The sequence below is a fragment of the Momordica charantia genome (genome assembly GCF_013281855.1).
Source record: "Momordica charantia cultivar OHB3-1 chromosome 11 unlocalized genomic scaffold, Mcharantia_2.0 BLBB01000011.1, whole genome shotgun sequence".
NCBI classification, from domain to species: Eukaryota; Viridiplantae; Streptophyta; class Magnoliopsida; order Cucurbitales; family Cucurbitaceae; genus Momordica; species Momordica charantia.
In genome coordinates, this window is record NW_028275159.1 from 20,923,226 (window position 1) to 20,947,579 (window position 24,354).

Here is a 24,354-nt window from a genome sequence, read left to right on the forward strand (position 1 = left end):
AACTCGTGGTGACAATATGCAAGTTGCTATTGTTTAATCGGGAAATTAAACTAAAACTTTACTTAAATTAATTTAAATTTGATTAGAGAGGTTTGTGTGAGTTTGTGGTTAGTTGGGTGGAAAGGAAAAATGTGTTAGATGTATGTTTTAGTTATTAAGGGTGTTGATTAAGAATTTAGGCTCTAGATCGGTAGAATTTACACCAATCATGAATGTCAACCTTCAAAAAAAAAAAAAAAACACTGGGCAATGGTGTGGTTCCCACACAGGCTCCAATGTCTAAGTTAGAATGAGATTTTGTGAGTATTGAGAATAGTGTTTTAAGTTGAGCTTATTGTTATATTTATAGAGGTCAAATTCTGATGCCTTTGTTGGGGTGTTTCCATCTTGTGGGCCGAATGTTGAACCAAGGGATCAATAGCCTGAATTAGACTTTCTAGTAGTCGGATTTGGTAGACTGAGACATGGTCGATTGAACCTGGTCGGACGGGACCTGGTCCCTGAGACTTTGTGGGGCCTTGGATCTAGTCATGTCTCGAGCCTAGTCATGCTCTCGATCTGGTCATGTCCTGAGCCTGGTCATGCCTTGGATCTGGTCATGTCCCGGATCTAGTAATGCCCTAAACTTGGTCACCCCTGGATTTGGTCATGTCCTGGATCTAGTCATGCTTTGAGCCATGGACTTGTGATGTAGCTCGCCTGGTCTCGTTTTATCTTCCCGTAACAAAGGGTTTGATATTTTTGTTTTTGTGTCTTATTTTTTAATAAAGAAAGATAGAATTGCATGTCCCCAACACTTATAAATTCAATAATGATAAAATAATATTTCTATTTATATTTTGTAACAAATTGGAAACGAGAATAAGAAACAAAACTTGTTTTTCATAAACAATTTTGAGAATATTTCTAAAATAATGAGAAATAAGAAACACAAATAGTTGTAAATGTTTAGGTTTTTTTAATAAAATTAGATTCGAAAAACAAGAAATGGAAATGGTGCCGAACTACCTTCAAGATTGGGTTGTTTCTTCAACAGATAGTTCCAATTATTTAAAAAGTTTTAGTTCAGTTTACTTCAGTTTTAATATTGTAGAGACTAAGGTTGGAGATAATCCAAATGTTCTGTATTCTCATTATTAAAGTCTATATATATAGACAAATATATAAGTTGACCTAATCCTATAAGGAGAAGGTAAATGACAAATTAATATTAATACAAGAATATAAAATATACTAATATATACTCTAACACTCCCCCTCAAGTTGGTGCATATATGTTAATCATGCCCAACTTGTTAGACAAATAATCTATTCGTGCTTCATTCAACTTGTGTTCTGTGATTTTTTATATCATTGGGATCACCTCAGAAGTTACGATTGATTTCTTCTCCATAACAAACAAGCGAACTTATTTGAACAAAACGACAGAACCAAACCAAACCACTTGAACCAAACAAAACAGTCGGCGGCGGAGGCAGCTGCGGTGGTCGGTGGTGGTCGGCGGCGGCGGCGGCGGCAGCGACGGTGGTCGGCGGTGATCGGCGGCGGCGGCGGTGGTGGTCGGCGGCTGTGGCGGTGGTGTTGGATAGCAATGAACAAAAACCCTAAGGCACAAAACTCTAATGGGCACAAAACCCTAATGGGCGCAAAACCCTAATGGGCATCAAAACCCTAACGGGCACAAAACCCTAATGGGTATCAAAACCCTAATGTGCACAAAACCCGAATGGGCGCAAAACCCTAATGGGCAAGAAACCTAGAACTCTGATACCGTGTAGAGACTAAGGTTGGAGAGAATCCAAATGTTCTGTATTCTCATTATTAAAGTCTATATATATAGACAAATATATAAGTTGACCTAATCCTAGAAGGAGAAGGTAAATGACAAATTAATATTAATACAAGAATATAAAAGATACTAATATATACTCTAACAAATATTTTTCAGTTATAGTGAGATTTCACTAGGTTGAAGGTCATCCTGTGGCAATCAATCTCTATCTTGAAAGTAGTAAGACTTTTGTGTTGGGTCTAGTATAGAATAATCGAGACGTTCCATTTAATGTGATTTTTCATAGCTGTTCACTTTAAGAGTTAATGTCTTGTTTAATCCAACATTTGGGTAGAGGTTATAATGGTGACTTTCTTTTATATCCTCGATCCACTTAGTAAAAGTAGTGCTGACAAAGAAATCCATATATTTTGGATTTTGTGATGTATAGAGCTATTACTGCCTCTAGGAAGATATGATAATATTTATGCCTATCGACTTTCCTCATGGGATAAGACCGGAGGAGCATATTTATTAATATTTAGTTTTTGCTTTTCTTCAGGGAAGATGAGAATATCATATTTATTAATCTTGTTCATCATAGGGATTAACAGGAACTTGGTTTTATATTGCTTCACTATCTATGTAAAATCTACTTGCTCGCCTTCTATTGTCTCTAAACTGAGATAATTATCTTCAAACTATCTATTTTCTCTTTGAAATAAGACTAGATGAGCAAGTCGACTTTTTGATTTGCTTATCTGCGGAAGAGTAGAAGAATTGATTATTCCTTCTAAGTGACGGTGGATTTGAATGGTTGCTCTGACTGATTCTCCTAGATGGCTGCCTAGTCTAGGGGCTGCTCGACCTGTAAAATTTTTGTAAGACCAAGTCCTTGTTATATTTACTTGGCCAGCTTGATCTATAGAACTCTAGCAGCTTGACTAAGCGACTGTTCGTGTTGAACTTGATGAGACTCTTTCTCAACTTAGTTATTGTTCTTCGTTCTCGACTTTAGGTGTGTTCTTGGCCTTGGGCTTGCTCTCTACTATGGGATCGTTTCCGGTCTCTAAATCATTTTCTCAGATTTTAGCTCATTCTAGGCCCTATGTTCGTTCCCAGCCTTGTACTCGTTTCGTCCTTGGTTTGGTTCTCACACATTATTGATTTTGTCACTTATAAATACGTAGTTGGCTCGATTAAGTTTTAATACCTTTGGAGTTCCTTAATTGACACGATGGGCTTTTAACCGAGTCTCTTGAATTTGTACTGGTTGGGCTTGTTTGCCTGTTTTCATTTTAAACACCAACATTTTAAACACCAGATGTTTATGAACTGGCTGGCTTCTTTGCCTGTTTTAAGTTCTTATACCCTAGGTTTAGTAATTGGCTTGGCTTGTTTGATTGCTTTCAGTTTTAGTTTAACCAACTGGGATGGTTCATCTACTTTTAGTTTTTTCACTAGAGGTTTTTTAATTGGTTAGGCTTGTTTTCCTGATTTTAATTTTAATACCTGTTGGTTTAGTAACTGGCTTGGCTTGTTTGCCTACTTTAAGTTTTAACACCCATTAAGTTTCTTAACTAGCCTACATGAATTATTGTACTTATCTGGCCCTGTAATGCCCTAGGCGCAGGATTCAGAATCTGGATTTGGCCTTAATCGTCCCAGCATTCCTCTACGACCTGGTTGTACCATCGTCTAGTTCTGAGCTACTTAGAAGAGCATAGACTATCCCTACAGACCAACACGATTCCTTCTAGCATATGACCCGAAGATTGCTCCAAGTCAAGCATACTTAACTTTGAAGTTCTTACGATTGAGCTACCGAAAATGAAGGTGCACCTTGTTAGTATAGGTAGTGACTATCAATTCTTTTAAGCCTTTATTGATCATTCTTCCATGATCTCAGGTTCATTCATGTATCCCTCTTCGTCGTAGGCCCCTACTTAAGGAGGTTTTTTAGGGTATTAAACAAAAAATTTACACAGTATGCAACATGAAAAAAAAATTAAATAAAAACTTCGTATTATACTAAAATATTACCCAGCAGAAAAATCAAATATCATCCTTAAATTAAATTTACTAGAAATATATGACATGAATAAGTTTTAATTTAGTTGTTCGAATTCATCATCTCGAAGCTATAGTTATTCTCTTCTATCCCCAAATTGTTGGGATTTGGTTGGTGAAGATTCAGCTACATCTTCAATAATCGAAACATTTTTCCTTTACAGGATTACAAATTTGCGGTCGAAATGAAATGGGTATCACAAATCTGGGTTTTGTTGAGAATGGATTAGTGCCAAAAGGCCGCCAAAAATGATACTATTCGTGGATCGTCAAAGGAAAACTGCTAGTTGTTTGCAGATCATGAATAACACATATCAAGTGTTGTTGAACATTGGGGTCTGCTAATGTCTGGGTTGCCACCATCGTTGGAGCCATCGTTCGTGGAGAGCTGCCGTGGGTTGTCATTGGCAAAGGAGGAATCACATATGGGTTGTAGGTGTCACTGTAGGATGTCGTCGAAGAGGGATATGTGGGTGCTGTGCCTCGATGTGACGTTGTTATTGAAGGAATGATTCAAACTTAGTGGCACCAATTATGGTGGCACTAAGAAAGTGAGATAATGAATATGGTGGCACTAAGTTAGTGGGATGATGGCTTCTAAGTTTAGGGAGCACTACATTAGTGGAGTTAGTGGTCATGTATACATGCTATTTTGTTATTGTTGTAAGCCTATATAAAGGCACAACATCATCCTTTTTCAAATAAATAAAACTAAGCATTTGATATTCTCATCATATTTGTTTGCCTCTGTTTTTATTTTGTGTATAGTTCCATCATTTGTTCCCAACAAATTTGGTATCAGAGCACAGTTTGAGAGAGTGAGTCGAGTGTAAACACGTGAGTTAGAGTGTAAACACAAAGAGAGATCAATGGGCAGCAATGACAATGCGATGAGTGCGGCACAACCACTCATTCCCATCTTCAAAGGAGAAGGATACAAATTCTGGAACATTCGTATGAAGACTCTACTCAAATCTCAAGACTTATGGGATTTGGTGAAACAAGGCTATGCAGATCCTGACGACGATCAAGGCAGGTTGCGGGAGAACAGGAAGAAGGATTCCAAGGCATTGGTGGTCATTCAATATGCGGTCCATGACATTGTCTTCTTAAGAATCGCAGCAGCAACAACGTCGAAGCAGTCATGGTCTATTTTGCAGAAGGAGTTTCAAGGCAATTCGAAGGTCTTTGTGGTGAGATTGCAATCACTCAAACGTGACTTTGAGACCTTGATGATGAAGAATGGAGAATTGGTCGCTGATTTTTTGTCAAGAGCAATGACAATAGTCAGTCAAATGCGACTATGGCAAGACGATTACCGACCAGACCATTGTTGTAAAGGTACTTAGAAGTTTGACTCCAAAATTTGATCATGTAGTAGCTGCCATAGAAGAATCGAAGGATTTGTCAGTTTTTACATTTGATGAACTAATGGGGTCTCTTCAAGCTCATGAGTCGAGGATTAACAGATCGCTCAAAAAAACTGAAGAAAAATCATTTCAGGTGAAAGAGGTAGCCTCCAAAGTCAGAGAAGGTGATCATTCAGTGAATCGAGGCCGCGGAAGAGGAGGATTTTGTGGTCAAGGTCGTGGTTTCGGAAGAGGCAAGGGAAGATTCGAATGACAAAGGCAATCCTACGAGCAAACAGACAACAAAAATGTAGTTTGGCGTTAGTACTGCAAAAGATATGGGCACACAAAGGTAGACTGTTGGTACAATAATCAGAGAGCCAATTTTGTAGAGAATGAAGTATCGACGATGCTGGAGATAGTAAGCTTTTTATGTCTCATGTAGAAACTAGCCAAAAGGCAAGTGATATCTGGTTTGTAGATAGTGGTTGCTCAAATCACATGACAGGTACAAAATCCATCTTTAGAGAACTTGATGAGGCAGAAAAGATGAAGATGCAACTCGAAAATTGCAAGGACTTACAAGTTGAAGGCAAAGGTATGGTTGGTATTGAAACTAGCCATGGTAAACTCAAGCTCCTTCATAATGTTTAATTTGTACCCGATTTAGGATACAATTAATTGAGTGCTGGACAACTGATGACTAGTAGATATTTCATAATATTTGATGATGATGCCTGTGTAATCAAAGATAAGCAGACAGGTCAAAAGATGGTTTGGGTTAAGATGACCCAAAGCAAAATGTTTCCATTGGAAGTCTCAAATGTGGGAAGTTTTGTTCTTGCTGCTGAAGGAAAAGATGACTCGAAGTTGTGGCACTTGCGATATAGACATCTCAACATCAAGGGTTTGTCATTGCTAAATCATAGAGGTATGGTTCTTGGACTACCGAAAATTGTCTCTATTGATTTATCAAAGGGTGCATTTATGGAAAACAAACCCGGAAGTCATTTCCTAGTGGGAAGGCTTGGAGAGCCTCTACGTATCTTGAATTGGTTCATGCCGATTTATGTGGGTCTATGGAAACTAAGTCTCTTGGTGGGAGTTGTTATTTCTTACTTTTTACTGATGATTATAGTCCCATGAGTTGGGTATATTTTTTGGAAAACAAGTTGGAAACTTTTGAGAAGTTCAAGCACTACAAGCCTAAGGTGGAAAAACAAAGTGGAAGATTCATCAAATCTCTTCGTAGTGACAGAGGTGGAGAATTATGGTCCAAGAAGTTCAAGTTTTTTTGTGAAGAAAATGGCATTCATAGGGAGCTGACAACTCCTTACACTCCGGAACAAAACGGTATCGTCGAGAGGAAGAATCGGATCGTTGTGGAGATAGCGAGAAGCATGTTACACACAAAGGGGCTTCCGAATCAATTTTGGTCAGAGGCAGTAGCGACATCTATCTATTTATTGAATATATCTCCAACAAGGGCAGTCATGAATCAAACCCCATATGAAGCTTGGCATGGAAGGAAACCAGCTGTAAGTCACTTAAGAGTTTTTTGTTGTATTTCTTATGCTTTGGTACATTTTCAAGTTTGTCAAAATGAAAAGTCTGAAAAGTGTATTTTCATTGGTTATTGTACCCCGTCCAAAGCATATAGATTATATAACTCTCTTAATGAAGAAATTATAACAAGAAGGGATGTAATATTTGATAAGAATGCGAGCTGGGATTGGAAGAAAAATGAAGAAAAGTTGCAGCAATAAGTTCTTTTGGTGAATGAAGAATCGGCAAATGAAGATCCACAACCGACTTCATCAAGCTCCGATGAATCCTCTACCAGTTAACCAAATTCAACACCTTCGACAAGTCCCCCATCATCGCCTTAAAGTTCCAACTCTACAGGATGATCGGACGAATCACCGTCAAGAAAGTTTAGATCCTTGCCTAACATTTATGAATCTTGTTAGTTTGCTTTGATGATTTCAAATCCAATGTGCTATGAAGAAGCAGCAGAAAAGAAAGAAGGGCAGAAAGTGATGGTGGAAGAATTTGCATCGATTGAGAAGAATGCAACTTGGGAGATGGTGGACTTATCGGAAGGCAAAATTGCAATTGGCTTGAAGTGGGTGTTCAAGTCAAAGTTCGCTACAGATGGAAGCATCCAGAAGCACAAAGCACGACTTGTGGCGAAAGGATATACGTAGAAACATGGTATTGATTTTGAAGAAATATTTTCTCCGGTAGCTCGTTTTGAAACTGTGAGAGTAGTTCTAGCATTGGCGGCACAACTGCAATGGCCGATTTATCAGTTTGATGTGAAGTCGGCATTCCTAAATGGAGATTTACAAGAAGAGGTCTATGTAGTGCAACCAGAAGGTTTCATAAAAGATGGCAAAGAGAGAAGATGTATAAGTTGAAGAAGGCGTTGTACGGGTTGAAGCAAGCTCCTCGGGCATGGTATAGCAGGATTGATAGTTATTTTCAACAAAATGGATTCATAAGAAGTGCAAACGAGCCCACCTTGTATGTGAAAAAGGGAGGTAAAAATTATTTCATCATTGTTTGTCTATACGTTGATGATATCATTTATACTAGTTCCTCTAAATCCTTTATCGCTGAGTTTAAGTCACATATGAAGAATGAGTTCGAGATATCAGATATGAGTTTATTGCATTTATTTCTTGGACTTGAAGTTCATCAAGTTGAAGGAGGAATTTTCTTATCGCAAAGAAAGTATGCCAATGATCTTCTCAACAAGTTTGGCATGCTTAATTGCAAGCCTGCAACTACACCGATGAATATGAATGAGAAATTGCAGCAAGAATATGAAGCTGAGATGACAGATGCTACAAAATTTAGGAGTCTCGTTGGAGTCTTAATTTATCTTACCCACACTCGACATGATATTGCATTTTCTGTTGGTGTTATTTCCAGGTTTATGCAACACCCATCAAAGAATCACTTTGGAGTAGCAAAACGGGTTCTTCCATACATTGCTGGAACAATGGAGTATGAAATTTGGTACTATAAAGTATCCAATTTCAAGCTATGCGAATTCACGACAGCGACTGGGTGAGTTCGTTGGATGATAGGCGGAGCGTATCAGCAAATGTGTTTACTCTAGGATCAGGAGTAATCACCTGGAGTTCAAAAAAACAAGCCACGACGGCATTGTCGTCTTCGGAAGTAGAGTTCGTCGTAGCAACTTCAGCCGTGTGTCAAGCAATTTGGATAAGAAGAATACTAGCGGAGCTTCAACAGGAGCAAGAGGGAGTAATGGAGATATTCTGCGACAACAAAGCAACGATCTCAATGACGAAGAATCCAACATTTCATAGCAGGACGAAGCACATTGATATTTGTTTCCATTTTATCCGTGATTTGGTTACGAAGGGAGATATTGCTCTAAAGTATTGTAGCACGCACGAACAATGGGCCGACATACTTATGAAGTCTTTGTCAAAGGAGAAATTCTATTACTTTAGAGCGTTGCTTGGAGTTTGCAAATTTGAATCAAGAGGGAGTATTGAAGGAATGATTCAAACTTAGTGGCACCAAATATGGTGGCACTAAGAAAGTGAGATAATGAATAGTGGTACCAATTATGGTGGCACTAAGTTAGTGGGATGATGACTTTTAAGTTTAGGGAGTACTACATTAGTGGAGTTAGTGGTCATGTATACATGTTTTTATTGTTGTAAGCCTATATAAACACACAACGTCATCCTTTTTCAAATGCATAAAACTAAGCATTTGATATTCTCATTATATTAGTTTACCTCTGCTTTTATTTTGTGCATAGTTCCATTGTTTGTTCCCAACAGTTGTAGATATCTAGGTAACGCACAACTATAGGAAGTTGATGATCATCATGGGTGTCTAGCGTTCGTGTTTGTGGGTGTTGCATCGTGATGTCATGCTACCAAAGCGTGATCGCGCCGTTCTCCGCCGTTCTAAGTCAGTGGCACTTGTGTTTGCCAGAGGAGGTTGCTCGTGTGTTGTTACCAACAATGTGGTCATTGCTGGTTCACGCTCGTAAGAGGTCGTCATGAATCATCAGTTGCAAATCTGGTCCGTCTGAGGGGTTTTGACGTCGTTGGGTGCTACACCGACACTTGCTTTGTTGGTGGATGGATCGGGGAAAGGGGGCGGTGACGGCTGTCTAAGATGAGATGAGGGAGGGAGGAAGAAAACCTAATGGTTTTTTTTTTTCCTTTTTTCCTCTCTCTTCTTCTAGATGATGTCACCAAAGGGTTTCTTTTGGGTGAATGAAGATGGAGAGAGTGAGTTTTACAAAAGATTCTATTGCGTGAAAATTATTCACCAATTTTTTCAATCTCTATTTTATGGCCACATTTTTTTAAAATTTGATGATGATTTCTCATACTCTTATTCGTGTCAAACTGTGTAAACGTGTCGCTTGATACTGATTCTATCATTTTTTGTCGCTACAATACTACTTCCATTGGCTAAATATTTCTGCTTGAGCACTACTTCTACCACTTTTGTGCTTGAATACTACTTTTGTTGCTAGAACACTTTCTCTATTACTTGAGCAGTACTTCTATCGTGTCTATAGATAACGCTAAATATTTAAATTTGACTTATTAAAATTATCAAAGTTGCACCACTCTTCCGAAATAAGGGATTTGAAAAAACCTACAAAATGTAAAGATTACACATCAGTGCTGTGCTACCCACATACACTCTAATGCTTAAGTCGGGATTTTATGTGAAACATAGTAGGGTTTTGTACGGTCCCTCAATTGTGAGAGTTTTTTTTTTGTTTTTTTTTTCTATTTATATAGAAATTTTTTTTGTGAAATATAGAGAAAATGAAAGGCCATCATAAAATTTTCTCCTTTATCTATCATAGAAACTATAGTTTTTTTTTATATCCATAACAGTTCCAAAATCAAATTAATATTTAAAAGCCCAAAGCATGGCGTTTACTTTTTGAGACATTTGCATTTGAACTCAAATAAAACAAAACATCTTTAGAAAGAATTAAAATAAAGTGGGGAAATTTGTCTTCATCGTTTTAGAAAAATGTCTTTGAATATTTATGTGCATTTGAAAAATATTATAGAGTTGTTATAAAACTCACCCACTTGATATTTCTATTTGTTTTTTTAATTAAACTAACCACGATCTCAGACCAAAACAAAATCTCTAATTCATTTTAATCAAACCATGGCTGCATTGGTTTTTGGAGCATTCAAAACAACTTTGAGAGAAATTTAACATTTTTTAGAGGTGTGTTTGGAGAAAGGAGTGAAATTGTTAAATCTGAAGTTGTTTAATTTGGAAATAAATCAAGAAGTTAAATAGTTTGGAATTGTTTAACCTCTTTTGGAGGTGCAGAATTGTTTAGTCTAAGATTATGAAGTCTATGTTTGACATAGGGAGTTATTAAGTCTCGAGTGTGATTGATTTTTCAGGACAATTTTATTGTATTATATCACTTGAACTAGATTTCAATCATTTTTTTTTTCAATTGTAATTAATAAAAATTTTCTCCCTAACAGTTGAGATTTTAAGTTATGTTATTTATGAAGTTTCAGTAGCTATGTTATTTTAGGAAGTTGTAGCTATTTTGATTAAATTGTATATAATAATTGAAATGTATAAGAATAAAAATATTATTTAAGCATAATAATTTAAAAAATAAAAAAGAAGAAGTGCACAGAAACAATTTTCTCAAAAAATCCAAGAAGGAAAATCAAATACTTAAAAGTTAAAAAATGAATCAGTACAAGAACCTACAAAATAACCTCTAAAGTCTAAATACTAGATCTAATTTTATTGATATTTTTTTTTCAAAATTTAACTTTGTTGGTTGTCAAATCCATAATCTGACACGTGTACACTTCAACTCATTCAGAGTAATGAGAAAGGATGAAATTGACCCTTCGTATTTGTCGACCTGATCCATACCAAGCTGAGAAGAATAAACCATGATAGCCGACCTGAGGAATCCAACCTCAGGCTCGACCACTAACCTGGGGGCCTGACAGGTGTAACCGTCGGTCGGAATGGCTCCAACGACCTTGTCTCCCCCGCCAAAGGGACATTCCACACCACGAACCTGATACTCAATTCTGTCCGAGAACGATCTACTACAGCTCGAGCTCACTCAAACTTGGGCGTCAGAGTGTTTGTTCTCTGTGCAGGTCCCGCTGTCACGAGAGGTCGCACCCGATAGCTCGCACCAATGAGCTCGTGACCGACTTATGGGGCTCAACAGAAATTTGCATCAACATTTGGCATCATCGGTGGAAACCGGCATATAAAGTCATTCATACTCTACAATGGCTGACGACAACGGTTCCCATACTGCAAGTAACCGTGACAGAGATCCAAATCTACCAAACGGTAGTGTTGAGAAGGAGGTCAACCGACCTCCGTGACCAAAAAGCCTACAACTCAAGCTGATTCTCGCGAGACGAAGTCCACACCAGTGGAAATGCAATCATCCGAGCTTTTACAATCACAGGTCGCAGTGATGCAGGCACACAAGGATGCCATGGTGCAAGCACTGCTAAACGCATGAGTTCCACTACCCGACCTTCCTGAGCCTAAGATCTAGCGTGACTTCAGAAAGGGAAAGGAAAAGGAAGGCGAGAACCAGCAAAGGCGACAAGTTCATAATCCAGTACCCAAGCTGGTCCTAGGCGGCAATACCCGACCTAAGCTTGACAATGATCTCTGTCCAGAACTTTCCCCCCAGCCTTCCAAAGTGGGAGGCGAGCAGATGAAATATCGAGGTCCGACACGCTCGGAACATTAAAAGGATCTCCTAGAGGAGTCTATGGCCAACATTAGCTTGCATATGCAGTTCGACCAACTCAAAAGAGATTTGGTCGGTGAGTTAAGGGTAACCTAAAGAAGGCTAGTAAGCCGACCTTTGATGATGACGAGCTGGAAGAACCACCGTTTGTCCAAGCCATCCTAGACGCACCAATCTCTTAGAAAAGTCGATTGCCGACCTTAGTCAAGTACGATTGGACGACCGATCCAGTTGACCATGTGGAGACTTATGAATCCATCATTGAATTCCATGCCTACTCAGACGCGATGAAGTGTCGAACTTTCTCCATCACTTTGCAGGAGCCAGCGAGAAAATTGTTCTGACTGCTTACCCCCTACTCAATCTCAACTTGGAAATAGTTGAGAAAAGCCTTTGTGGCCTAGTTCGTGACCAAAAAGATGCAAGACAGTAAGATACCTACCTCTTCTCGATCCGTCAGAAGCTTAAAGAGTCGGTTATAGATTATATCAAGCAGTTTATGGCAGAGCAAATCAAGGTGGAGAACTGTACTAACTTGCTAGCTCGTTCCGCCTTTTGCAATGGCGTGACACACTAAAAGTTGAGCTGGTTGTTGGTAGAGAAGCCAAAATCGACCTTGAAAGGTTACCTTGACCGAGCAACCAAGTTCATTGAAGCCGAGAACATCACGATGTCCAAAGACGATAAGTACTTCAAGAAAAACTTTTCATAAAAATCCGAGAAGAAGAAGGAAGACAAGAAAAACAACGGTATGAACTCATCTCTCCGACATGATTATAGTAGGGAGATGACCAGAAGATTGACAAGCCCCAGAGATTTAGCTTGTTTACCCAGCTAAGGGTCTTAATCTTTGAAATATTGGGAAATATCCAAGATGGAAAGCTCGGCCTACTGATTGATCCAAGGTTGATGCAACAAGATCATGAGCAATGAGATAATTCCAAATTCTACTGGTTTCAACGAGACCATGACCATTATGCTTTTGATTGTTTCGATTTGAAGCAACAAATTGATGTGCTAATTCGACAAAGCTACTTTTAAAAGTACATTGGTAAGAGGGACCAAGATAGCAACTCGAAGCCATCGAGTAGTAAGAAAGAAAAGAAAAGGGAGAGGTCTAGAACTTCCCCGAAACGTGAAGACCGACCCTCTGTGATCAGTGTTAGGGTTGGCTTCTTACTGTAGAAACATGTGTCAGTAGTCGTGTTTGACCATGTTTTTTGACCCCTTTCCCATCATTATTTATCAAAAAGAATTACATATTCTTAAAGTAGAACTTGCATAGAACATTTATGCACAAAAGTCAAACTATGGTACTTTAGGAAAAAAATGAGAAAAATGCGATCAAAGTTGGAAGAAAATAACTGTTTTCTGTTTTGCAGGAATTGCACCTGGCGCAATTTTGAAGAATAATTTAGCCAAAACCTGCGTTTTGATTAATGAAGGGCAAGAATGACATTTTCCATGTGTTTGAATCAAAGTTTAACCGTGAGTCTAAGTCAAATGGGAGTGGTTAGGTGTATCTGAACTCATTTCCACCTAAAAAGATGGGAAGTTCAATAACTCCAAGGGCCTATATAAGAAAGTCATCCTTCCAGCAGCAAATCATCCATTCCAAGCTCGTTTTCAGCTTCATTTACTTTCTTCTTTGTTGAAGAACTTGTTCTTAGGCTTTATATTTATATTTTAATTGATATTTCCTTGTATTTTCATACTTTTGCTTCTCGTATTGCTTTTAATTCAAGTTCTATCTTTTGTTCTTCAGTTATTATGTTCTTCTGATGTTCTTTAGTGAGTTTACACTCCCCTCACGCTCAAGAAAGAAGAGGGTCAAGCTAGAACTCATTGTTCGGCTCGTTTATCCGTTTTAATTCAATGAAAAATACTTCCTTTATGTTTTCGTGCATTTTCTTTCCTTTAAGAATGTTATAGATCAGTTATCAACATCTTTATGGAATGCCTTAGTCAAAATGATTTGATTTTCAACACGCTCGGGATTTCCCCGAAATTGAGCCTGACACTTTTTTTGGGTTGGTTTATAAAAACTCCTCTTTACGTCTTTTTTTCATTTGGCCAGTGGGAACTTGATTTATACACTAAAGCCTAACCCTGAGAAGGGTGAGTTAGGTAAAATAATAGGAAACCAATATGGGATGTGACTTAGACATAAGCGCATAAAATATGGTCCTAGACATAGGCCCTCTGACCCATAATGTATGTGAATTGATAATTATTCTTTAGGATTGTAATCACACATAGACATATGATTGTATGTTACCCTAGCCTCTGCAGCAACCAAAAGCAGTAGTGAAAGAGTAGAACTCAGATTTCAAAGAAAAGCTAGAATTGCCCCTAGTGCATTTTCCCAACAAAGTGTGTTTTCCATATTTTACATCAAAACTAAGGTAAGAAGCAAAGAGGTTGAGTTTTATTAAATTGCTTGATAGTTAAAACCCCAAACAACAACATTTCATCACATTTTTCTTCCTAAAACACAATTGCATATTTGAACCATTTCACGACATTACTTGATTTTGAAAAGCAACAAGTCCCTGAGGATTCGACCTTGGATTACTTCCGAGTATTACTTGTGACTGTGTGTGCTTGTACGAGTCTCTAATCGTTTTTGAAGGTAGAGAAAGTCTCAACAAGTTTTTGGTGCCATTGCTGGGGACTTAAGTTTTCTAATCATATCAAGTGAATTGTTTCATGTGTGATTGTTGCATACCTTTGTCATTGGACCCAATTGTTATATCTAACCTTTAAAGGGAGTTGTGTATGAGCACAAGGTCTGGTTGGTTGACCTTTGATCCAGAGATTGAAACAACCCTTAAAAGGATAAGGCGTGAGCAGAGGTTGAGAAAAGAAAGAGAAAATTAAAAAGAGAAAGAAGTTGAAGAAGAGACCATTGAGATGAATAGAAATCCACAAGATCCTCCACCTCCAAAAAATCCACCTGTGAACAGAGATATGGCAGGTGAAGGAGCAGCAAACTGAGTAGCTGGAGAAGTCCCTAATCCGATCCTACTAGCAGATAATCGAGATATAGCCATGCGGAACTATGTTACTCATGCGTTCCACAACTTAAATTCAGGGATAAGTAATCTTTATCCCAAGCCGCATAGTTCGAGCTTAAGCCAGTCATGTTCCAGATGTTGCAGACGATGGGCCAGTTCGGAGGATTAACTAACGAAGATGCTTACTTCCATCTCAAATCTTTCATTTGAAATAGCTAATGCATTTCAACTTCCTGGTGTCTTTGAGGATGCACTAAAACTAAAAATGTTTCCTTTTTCTCTGAAGGACGGTGCAAGAACTTGGCTAAACGCGCTATAACCAAATTGTATCACAACGTGGGTGGAACTGATGGAGAAATTTTTGGCAAAGTACCATACTTTGACCAGGAGCACAAACCTTCAGGAAGACATTGTGTCTTTTCGACAGAAGGAGAACGAAGCAGTTTAAGAAGCTTGGGAGCATTTTAAAGAGTTACTTAGAAGATGCCCGAACCATGGATTGCCCGCATGTGTGCAGATTGAACAGTTTTATAGAGGATTGGATGATTCATCGAGAATGATGTTGAACACTGCAACCAATGGCTCATTGTTAGAAAAGTCGGTTAATGAGATCGTTGACATTTTAAACAAGATGACAGAAATTAATGACGAAGGAGAAATAGGAAGGTCATTGCCAAAGAAGCAAGCATCAGCCGAAGTCTCTGAATTAGACACAGTAGCCTCAATGCAAGCCCAAATGGCGGTTATGAACCAGATGTTAAAACAACTGACAATGGAGAAGGAAACCAAAACTGCCACCTCAGCGGCGATTCTTGAATTCTCTCCTGTTTTATAAATTTCAGATAGATGTCGTGTTTATTATGGTGATAACCACTTGTATGAGAACTGTCCAGCTAATCCGGCATCTATTTTCCATGTAGGTCAAGGTGCTCAGCAAAACTTCAATCCGTATTCAAACACTTACAACCCTGGATGGGGGCACCATCCAAACTTTTCTTAGAATAACCAAGGAGTAGCAAGTAGTAGTGCACAAGCACCTACTCAACAATACAAGCAAAACTACACTCATCCTGGTTTTCCCACGTAACCAGCATTGTCACCACAATAGTACAATCAGCAAATAGTTCAAAATAACACTCAGCAAGGTGGTAACAATGGAAGTTTGGAGGCCATGATGAAAGAATTCATAACAAGGACTGATGCTGCGATAAGAAACTTTGAGATGCAAGTGAGGCAGATAGTGAATGACAAAAAATCTAGACCATAAGGTACACTGCCAGGACACACGGAGAATCCAAAAGCGAGATCTGAAGGTAAGGAGCAGTGTAAGGCGGTCATCACAAGAAGCGGACTAAGTTATGATGGACCCTCACTTTTAGATGAAGGAGCCGATGCAGTTACACCTGTTCCTGCATCCACCTCCACTCCATAACCAGAAGAGAAAGTAGAACTCGTAAGTTCAGAAGAGAAAGGTAAGAAGGCAGATAAAAGTAAGTAAGTAGTGCCTTGCACTACTCCGTAGGTCGGTAACTTTAAGATTCCTCCACCTTCCCCTAAAGACTAGTTAAGAAAAATCAGGATAGTCATTTTAAGAAGTTCTTTGAGATTCTAAAACAGTTGCATATAAATATACCTCTCATAGATGCCATAGAGCAAATGCCTAACTATACTAAGTTTTTGAAAGATATTATTTCTAGGCGTAAGAAGTTAGGAGAACATGAGACGGTAACCCTAACAAAATGCAGTAGTGATGCTCTAGGGAATCCATTGCCTGTTAAATGTAAGGATCCATGTAGTTTTACTATCCCTTGCTCAATAGGTGGTAAGAACTTAGGGAGAGCATTGTGTGACTTAGGCGCAAGCATTAATCTCATGCCTCTTTCTGTCTTTAAAGAGTTAAATATAGGAGAGGCTTGTCCCACTACTGTGACTTTGCAACTAGCGGATATGTCCATTAAGAAAGCGGAAGGAAAAATAGAGGATGTGCTTGTTAAAGTCGATAAATTAATTTTTCCCGTCGGTTTCATAATTTTGAATTGTGAAGCAGATCTTGAGGTGCCGATCATTCTTGGGAGGCCGTTTTTAGCAACTGGAGACACAGTAGTCAATGTTAGGAAAGAAGAGATCACTATGAAGGTCAATGATAAGCAAGTCACCTTCAACGTCCTTGATGCGATGTGGCTCCCGGATGCAGTCGAGGAGTGCTCTGCAATAGGGGCAAATTTGGAGGAACTCTAGCAAATGATCGTGGAAGAATTAGAAGCAGATTTGAAGGCCGCAGAAAAAGAAGCAAAAATTGCGCCTGGTGCAATTTTGCCATCATTTGAGCGTTTTGAGTTTTTGCAGCCAACAGTAGCTGATTTGAAAGTCTTGCAACCTTCCATCATTGAACCTCCAGAATTGGATAAGAAACTCCTACCCTTTCATTTAAAATATGCCTATTTAGGTTTAAATGATACTTTGTCGGTTATCATTTCTTTGTACTTGTCTAATGGACATGAATCTTTACTTTTTCAGGTTTTATCGAAGTACAAGAGGGCTATTGGATGGACTATAGTGGACATAAGAGGAATTAGCCCTACCTTTTGCATGCATAAAATCATCCTAGAATAAGGAGCCACCAATTCTATCGAGAGCCAAAGGAGGCTCAACCCCAAAATGAAAGAGGTGGTCAAGAAGGAGATAATAAAATGGTTAGATACTAGGGTGATCTACCCCATTTCAGATAGCAACTAGGTTAGCCCGGTCCAATGCGTTCCCAAGAAGGGTGGTATGACGGTGATAACCAACGATGACAATGAGTTGATCTCGACAAGGACGGTGACTGGTTGGAGAGTGTGTATGGACTATTGCCACCTAAACGAGGTAACTCGAAAAGACCATTTTCCACTACCCTTTATTGATCAAATGCTTGATCGTTTTGTAGGGAAGGAGTGCTATTGCTTCCCTAGACAAGTATTCTGGTTACAACCAGATTACAATAGCTTCAGAGGACCAAGAAAAGACCACGTTCACATGTTCCTATGGGACATTTGCGTTCCGGAGGATGTCATTTGGTCATTGCAATGCTCTCGCCACCTTCCAAAGATGCATGACTGTTATTTTTTCTGACATGGTAGAAAGCACGGTAGAGATATTCATGGATGATTTTTCTGTGTTTGGTGCGTCGTTTGATGTTTGTTTAGAGAATTTAGAGAATGTTTTAAAAAGGTGTGAAGAGACTAACCTTGTTCTTAATTGGGAGAAGTGCCATTTTATGGTACATGAAGGTATAGTCCTAGGTCATAAAATTTCAGGAAAAGGAATTGAGGTCGATAGGGCTAAAATAGACTTGAATGCCAAACTACACCCTCCCACTACTGTAAAAGGTGTTAGAAGTTTTTTAGGACACGCGGGTTTCTACCGCCGTTTTATAAAAGATTTTGCGAAAATTTATAAACCTTTGTGTCAGCTGTTGGAAGTGGATCGACCCTTTGTTTTTTCTGAACACTGTTTGAAAGCTTTTGAGACACTCAAGGACGCACTTAGCTCAGCACCTATCATAATTGAACCAGATTGGAACTTGCCATTTGAACTAATGTGTGATGCAAGTGATTTTGCTGTAGGTGCGATGTTAGGTTAGCGAAAAGGTAAAGTTCTTCATCTTGTTTATTATACAAGTAAAACTTTGAATAATAGTAAGTTAACCTACACTGTGACTGAGAAAGAGCTTTTAGCTGTTGTTTTCACATTTGATAAATTTCGTTCATATTTGATTGGAACAAAGGTAATAGTTTTTACAGATCACTCTGCATTAAAATACTTGTTTGCTAAAAAAGAAGCCAAGCCTAGGTTAATTAGATGGATATTATAGCTACAAGAATTTGATCTAGAGATAAAAGATAGAAAAGGAACAGAAAACCAAGTAGCAAATCATTTATCTAGGCTAGAGTCTTCTTTACAACATGATAGTAGTGAGATTAAAGAGCATTTTGTTGATGAGCATTTGTTAGCTATTTCTGAAGTTCCTTGGTATGCTGATTATGCAAACTATCTGGTTAGTAATATAATTCCTAATGATTTGAGTAAGTACCAAATAAAGAAGTTCTTTCATGATGTTAGGTTTTATAGATGGGATGAACCTTTCTTGTTTAAACTGCGACCTTACAATATTCTTCAGAGGTGTGCTGCTGAGCATGAACAGAAGGAGATTTTGGAGGCGTGCCACAAATTACCATATGGTGGACATTTCTCTGGACGTAAAATTGCAGCAAAGGTCCTCCAAAGTGGTTTCTTCTGGCCGTCCTTATTTTGAGATGCTCACATATTCGCTCAAGGTTATGACCGCTGTCAAAGATCAGGTAACTTGACACGGGGACATGAGATGCCCTGAAAACCAATATTGGAAGTAGAGTTGTTCGATGTTTGGGGCATCGACTTCATGGGTCCGTTCCCACCTTCATTCGGTAAGAATTACATTCTCTTGGTTGTTGACTATGTTTCGAAACGGGTTGAGGCTTTGGCCATCCCAAATAATGATGCCAAAGTAGTTTCTCTCTTCTTGCCAAAGTTTATTTTCACTCGATATGGTACACCTAGATGCTTGATTAGTGATATGAGGGCACACATTTTTTAAATAGAGCAGTAAGTAACTTGTTAAAAAAGTATAACATTCATCATAAGATTGCTACTGCATATCACCTTCAAACTAATGGATTAGCGGAGGTATCAAATAGAGCAATAAAGTTAATTTTAGAGAAATCTGTGAATGTGAATAGGAAGGACTGGGCGATTAAGCTTGACGATGCTTTGCGGGCCTATAGAACTACTTATAAAACTTCGTTAGGCATGTCCCTTTATCGCATTATTTTTGGTAAAGCTAATCATCTTCCACTAGAATTAGAACGTAGAGCATTTTGGGCTACGCGGAAACTAAATTTTGATTATGTTGCTGCAGGTGAAGCAAGGTTGCTACAGTTACATGAGTTGGATGAGTTTTGTCAGTTTTCTTATGAGAATGCTAAGATGTATAAAGAACAAACCAAAAAGTGGCACGATAAGAAAGTAATGGATAAGAATTTGGAATCTGGAGACTCAGTATTGTTGTTCAATTCTAGATTAAGGTTGTTTCCTAGAAAGCTCAAGTCTAGATGGTCAGGCCCGTTTGTAGTTGAATGTATTTATCCACATGGAGCTGTGGATTTAAGTGACTCGAAAGGTGATTTCTTTAAAGTAAATGGACATCGAGTCACGAAATACTTTGGTGAGCATATTGACAGAGGTAAAACCTCTGTACTATTGAAAGATCTATGAAAACAATAGCGAAAACAGTCCATCGGTTGGTGTTGAGGGCGTTTTTATGTAAAATATTTTTTGTCTTCTTTTTGCAAAATTTTTACATTTTCTTTAAGGCTTTTTTGTGTAGATTTCAAATCTAATTTTTGTTTTTGCATTGGAATTTTGCAGAATCAAGATCTGACCCACGTCAACATTGCGCCAAGCGCAATTTAAGAAGACAAGAATCGATTTTCGAATTTTTAGCATGATTTTCGTGGGCTTTATGTAGGTTATGTTTAAATGGGCTTTGGGTTGTTTTTAAATAAAAAGGAGGCCCAACAATAATCCAAATTATGTTTTAATATGTTTTTAAACATAAAACAAAAAGCCCTAAGTTTTCAAAACCTCTCTCATTTGCGATTTCCAACTCTCAAATCCCTCACTTGTTTTCAAATCTTCTCTCAAGAAATCTTCAAAAATACCAAATTTTTCTCACCACCCTCTCTTTTTCGGCACACTTAGGGTTTGTTGGAGGAGTTTTTTTTTTTTTGTGTGTTGATCGTGAAGGAAGCTAACAAACCATGGAAGACTCTTCCTACTCCAAGCCATGCGACAAAGATAAGAGGAAAAAGAAGGTGTTGTTGCCACCGCCAACTAAATCGGGTATGATTCGTTTAGAACCTCCTATGATTTCTCATGAAAAGCTAGTTTTTGATCCTAGGAAACAAGGAAGAAAATTTAAGGAAGCTTTAAGAATGAGTCCTAGAAGGAATCAATCCATAGGTGGCGCACATTCTGAAAAAATCAATATAGAATCGTATGATGCTAGGGTGAATAAAGAAGTTCATTGTCAAAAGAAATTAGGGGGAGTTAGTAAGGTCTATCTTCGAAAAAGCCAATCATTGGAAGAAAAAGGTGTTACTTTACATGAGAAAATTGCTAGACTTAATGAGAGAGTAGATATTGAAAATAAAAAGAAAGAAATTAGGGATAAAGAGAACGAGGGCATTCGTGCTAAGATTGAAGTGATGGGATGCAAATCTCGGAGCGGAAGCGATGATCATCATTCATCAATTTTGAAAAACAAATCAAATGTGCAAAAATTAAATACAGGGGAAAACTTACGTTTGAAGAACTGTTTTTCAACGATTTCCCGAACACCACCAATAGACCTTCCTTACTATCCTCAGGGTGCGACGATCTCGCTTGTGGGAGCGTCGGTTTGGAACGTGAGAGAATTGAGAGAGTGTGTAATTGATAGAATTGCTTGAGAGTGTCTGTTCTGTTCTTAGTAGAACCTTTCTACAAAAAAAAAACAACAACAAAAGAAATTGTGACGTGGGGAGTTACCCCACGTCACTTAACTCCCCACTCCCCCTCATTTTTGCAGGGAAGTTATATATTAATTATATATATTAATATTATTAATAAATAATAATAATTCGTATATAATTAATATATATATTTATTTAATTAATTAATCATATTAATTAATAAATAATTATTAATTATTAATCTAATTAACAATTAATATATATATATATATATATATAAATCAAATAAATAATTAACACTTAATTATTTATTACAAAAATAGAATCATATTCTCTCATATAACCTATAGTTGTAATGTACATCTTATGCACATTATTTTTAACCTATAGTTGTAATATGAATCATATTTATATTAATTTTATTTGAATCTCATTCAAATAATTTCTCTCATAATATATAGTTTCGATTAGAATTAACTATATCTTAGAATGTATCACTGTACATATAATCTCTTGAGCAATTTGAACATTTCAAATTTTTTCAAAAACTTGATCCTCGTTTTACCCGTTATGAGCTTGCAAGGGGGCCTAATGGACCTACAGATCAGAAGCTCAAACGATGTGAGATTAATTGGCCAAACTCATTGACCGAGTTAATCAACATTCGTTAACTATGGATCACTCCACTAAAGACCCGCAGGTGCACTCTTCTCACTACAGAATGCTTTCGTGTCCACGGATATACGACCACTAATGACAAGTCAATCCTTCACGAGTGCTCGTAACTCAAGCTGGGTCAAATTATCGTTTTACCCCTGAGTTACATCTTGCTCCTTAAATACCACTGCTCCTCTAATAAACAACCCGATTATGGTCCGACCAATAACTGGAAGTCCCTCTCGGGCCAGTGAGAGGGTGGGGCCCCTTGTTCAAGTCCCGGAGTCAGTAATTAAGAGAACACTCATCTACTCCCCTAAAGTCGGGGAGAAGTGAATTCCATCTTGTGAAGTTATGTTCCCAGCTCTCCACTCGGTCTCGTCCCCAAAATGGTAGGAATATTGAGTCGGCAACTTGGGCAACTCTCACCCATACAGACCAAAGGACGAGCCCTCGCGGGCAGGAGTCCATAACTCACTCAGGATTGAGAATGAGTTGTTTGGTCATCCTATGAAATAGCAATCTGTAAGTCAACGATGTTACATCTAAAGATTGTCTATTTCGCAGTCTGGTCTTATACAAACTCATTGTATAGGATACCCGCACTCACATGTCTCCACACGAATGACCTGGATTGTGTCGTCTGTAACATTTACAAAGTGGGTCGTATCCATAATGTTGCCAGGATAAGGTACCCAGCCTTATCCGTATACTATAGACCTTTTAGGTTATTCACGGGACATTATCCACTCGTATATCAGGGGTATATCAAATATATACCTAGTATATATACTGTCCCGGTTACATGATAATAACCTTGGATGTTTAGTTTATTGGATTTTGTACAATGCAATGATATGAATTCAACAACAAATAGATTGAATAAAACTTTATTGAATATATATTTATTTTTATATAAATACAAACTATGAGTTTAGGGCAACACACCCAACATGAAGAACTAAACGTAAAATGGCAAGAATTCATGGAAAAGTCAATAAAAGTAAGTGAAGAGATTTAGCTTGAGTTAAATAGTATGAGTATACGTCGTAGGTTGAATTCCTCTCAAGATAACCCTGTTTCCGAATCTTTATAAGTATATATCTCTCCCCCTATTTCCGCTACTATTGCTATGAATGTTGAAGGTTAAGAACAGGTTAGTGGAGACTCTAAACACAACACAGAGCCCTTGGAGCATTCAGATTCGGCCACAGTCGAAATACATTGCCAAATTGCACCTGGCGCAATTTTGGAGGACACTCCACCGACCACTCTACAAGGTATTTTGTCTCCCTCTTTTCCAGATCCTATCTTGACTAAAAAGCCCTTAATTTTTGCTGATTCAGAGCAGGAAAGGACAACATCAAAAGTTGCCGAAATTTTGGTGACTTTGAATGAAGCGAGGGGGGAGATCCATTGGAGGATGATGGAAATAGTGGGGCAGCACAAAAATGATTAAATGTTTAGGGAGAGGATGGAGATCTTGGAGAATTACCCAAGAAGTGCATGGAGATGAGTTTAAGGACGAAGAAGAAAATGACGACATATCTCAATATGAAGTAAGAATACGAACTCTGGTGCACAAATCTCAACAAGATGAGGAACAAGAGCGAGAAGGAACATCCGGGTCCTGTGGATTTCCCTAATGAGGCCATGGAGGAAGCCTCTTCATCTTCTTCAAAAGGTAAGTCCCCTTCTTTATCAAGTTTGAAAGTTTCTAACCCCAACTTTGTTGCTACTGCAAAGACCTCAGAGGAAGAGGTGTGTTTGGCCCAAATGGTGAAAAAAACACGAAAGAAGAAAAACGTTGCAGAAATTGCGCCTAGCGCAATTTCCAGGCCAAGGACTCGAGCTGCTGTAGAACGTTTGACTGCCCAAAAAGAAGCCGAGGCTGGTCCATCTAAAAAAGCCAAGAGGGCTAGGGTGCTAAGAGGGGCAGAAGAGCCACCTGAGGATGCCAACGAAGAGAAGCCCGATTCTACTGAACAAACACCATCAAGAGTCAAACGGGTGAGATTGGAGGTAAAAAGGCCTGACTTCACAGCACGTGATATCCTTGTTGAGAGGTGCTTTGGTGAAGCACAAGAGCCCGTCCCAAATATGTTAGGAAGGGGATTGTAGAGGATGGTTGGGAGACATTATTTGCCCCAACTACGCTTGTCTCAGA

General features: G+C 38.4%; 1 protein-coding gene, 1 non-coding gene and 1 pseudogene across 2 annotated transcripts; 2 read left to right on the forward strand and 1 right to left on the reverse strand.

Annotated features, from left to right (window-relative positions):
* The first annotated feature begins 4,710 nt into the window (after window positions 1–4,710).
* LOC148208303 (uncharacterized) lies at window positions 4,711–7,397 on the forward strand. Its single transcript, XM_088120176.1, has 5 exons — window positions 4,711–5,182; window positions 5,699–5,788; window positions 5,942–6,121; window positions 6,169–6,728; window positions 7,161–7,397. The coding sequence occupies exons 1-5, from the start codon at window positions 4,711–4,713 to the stop codon at window positions 7,395–7,397; spliced, it is 1,539 nt and encodes a 512-aa protein (XP_087976302.1).
* A 7,997-nt stretch (window positions 7,398–15,394) lies between these two features.
* On the reverse strand, window positions 15,395–15,501 carry LOC148208304 (small nucleolar RNA R71). Its single transcript, XR_015789142.1, has one exon. It is a non-coding gene; the product is annotated as a small nucleolar RNA R71 (small nucleolar RNA).
* A 2,157-nt stretch (window positions 15,502–17,658) lies between these two features.
* LOC148208305 (uncharacterized) lies at window positions 17,659–20,292 on the forward strand (annotated as a pseudogene).
* The last annotated feature ends 4,062 nt before the right edge of the window (window positions 20,293–24,354 follow it).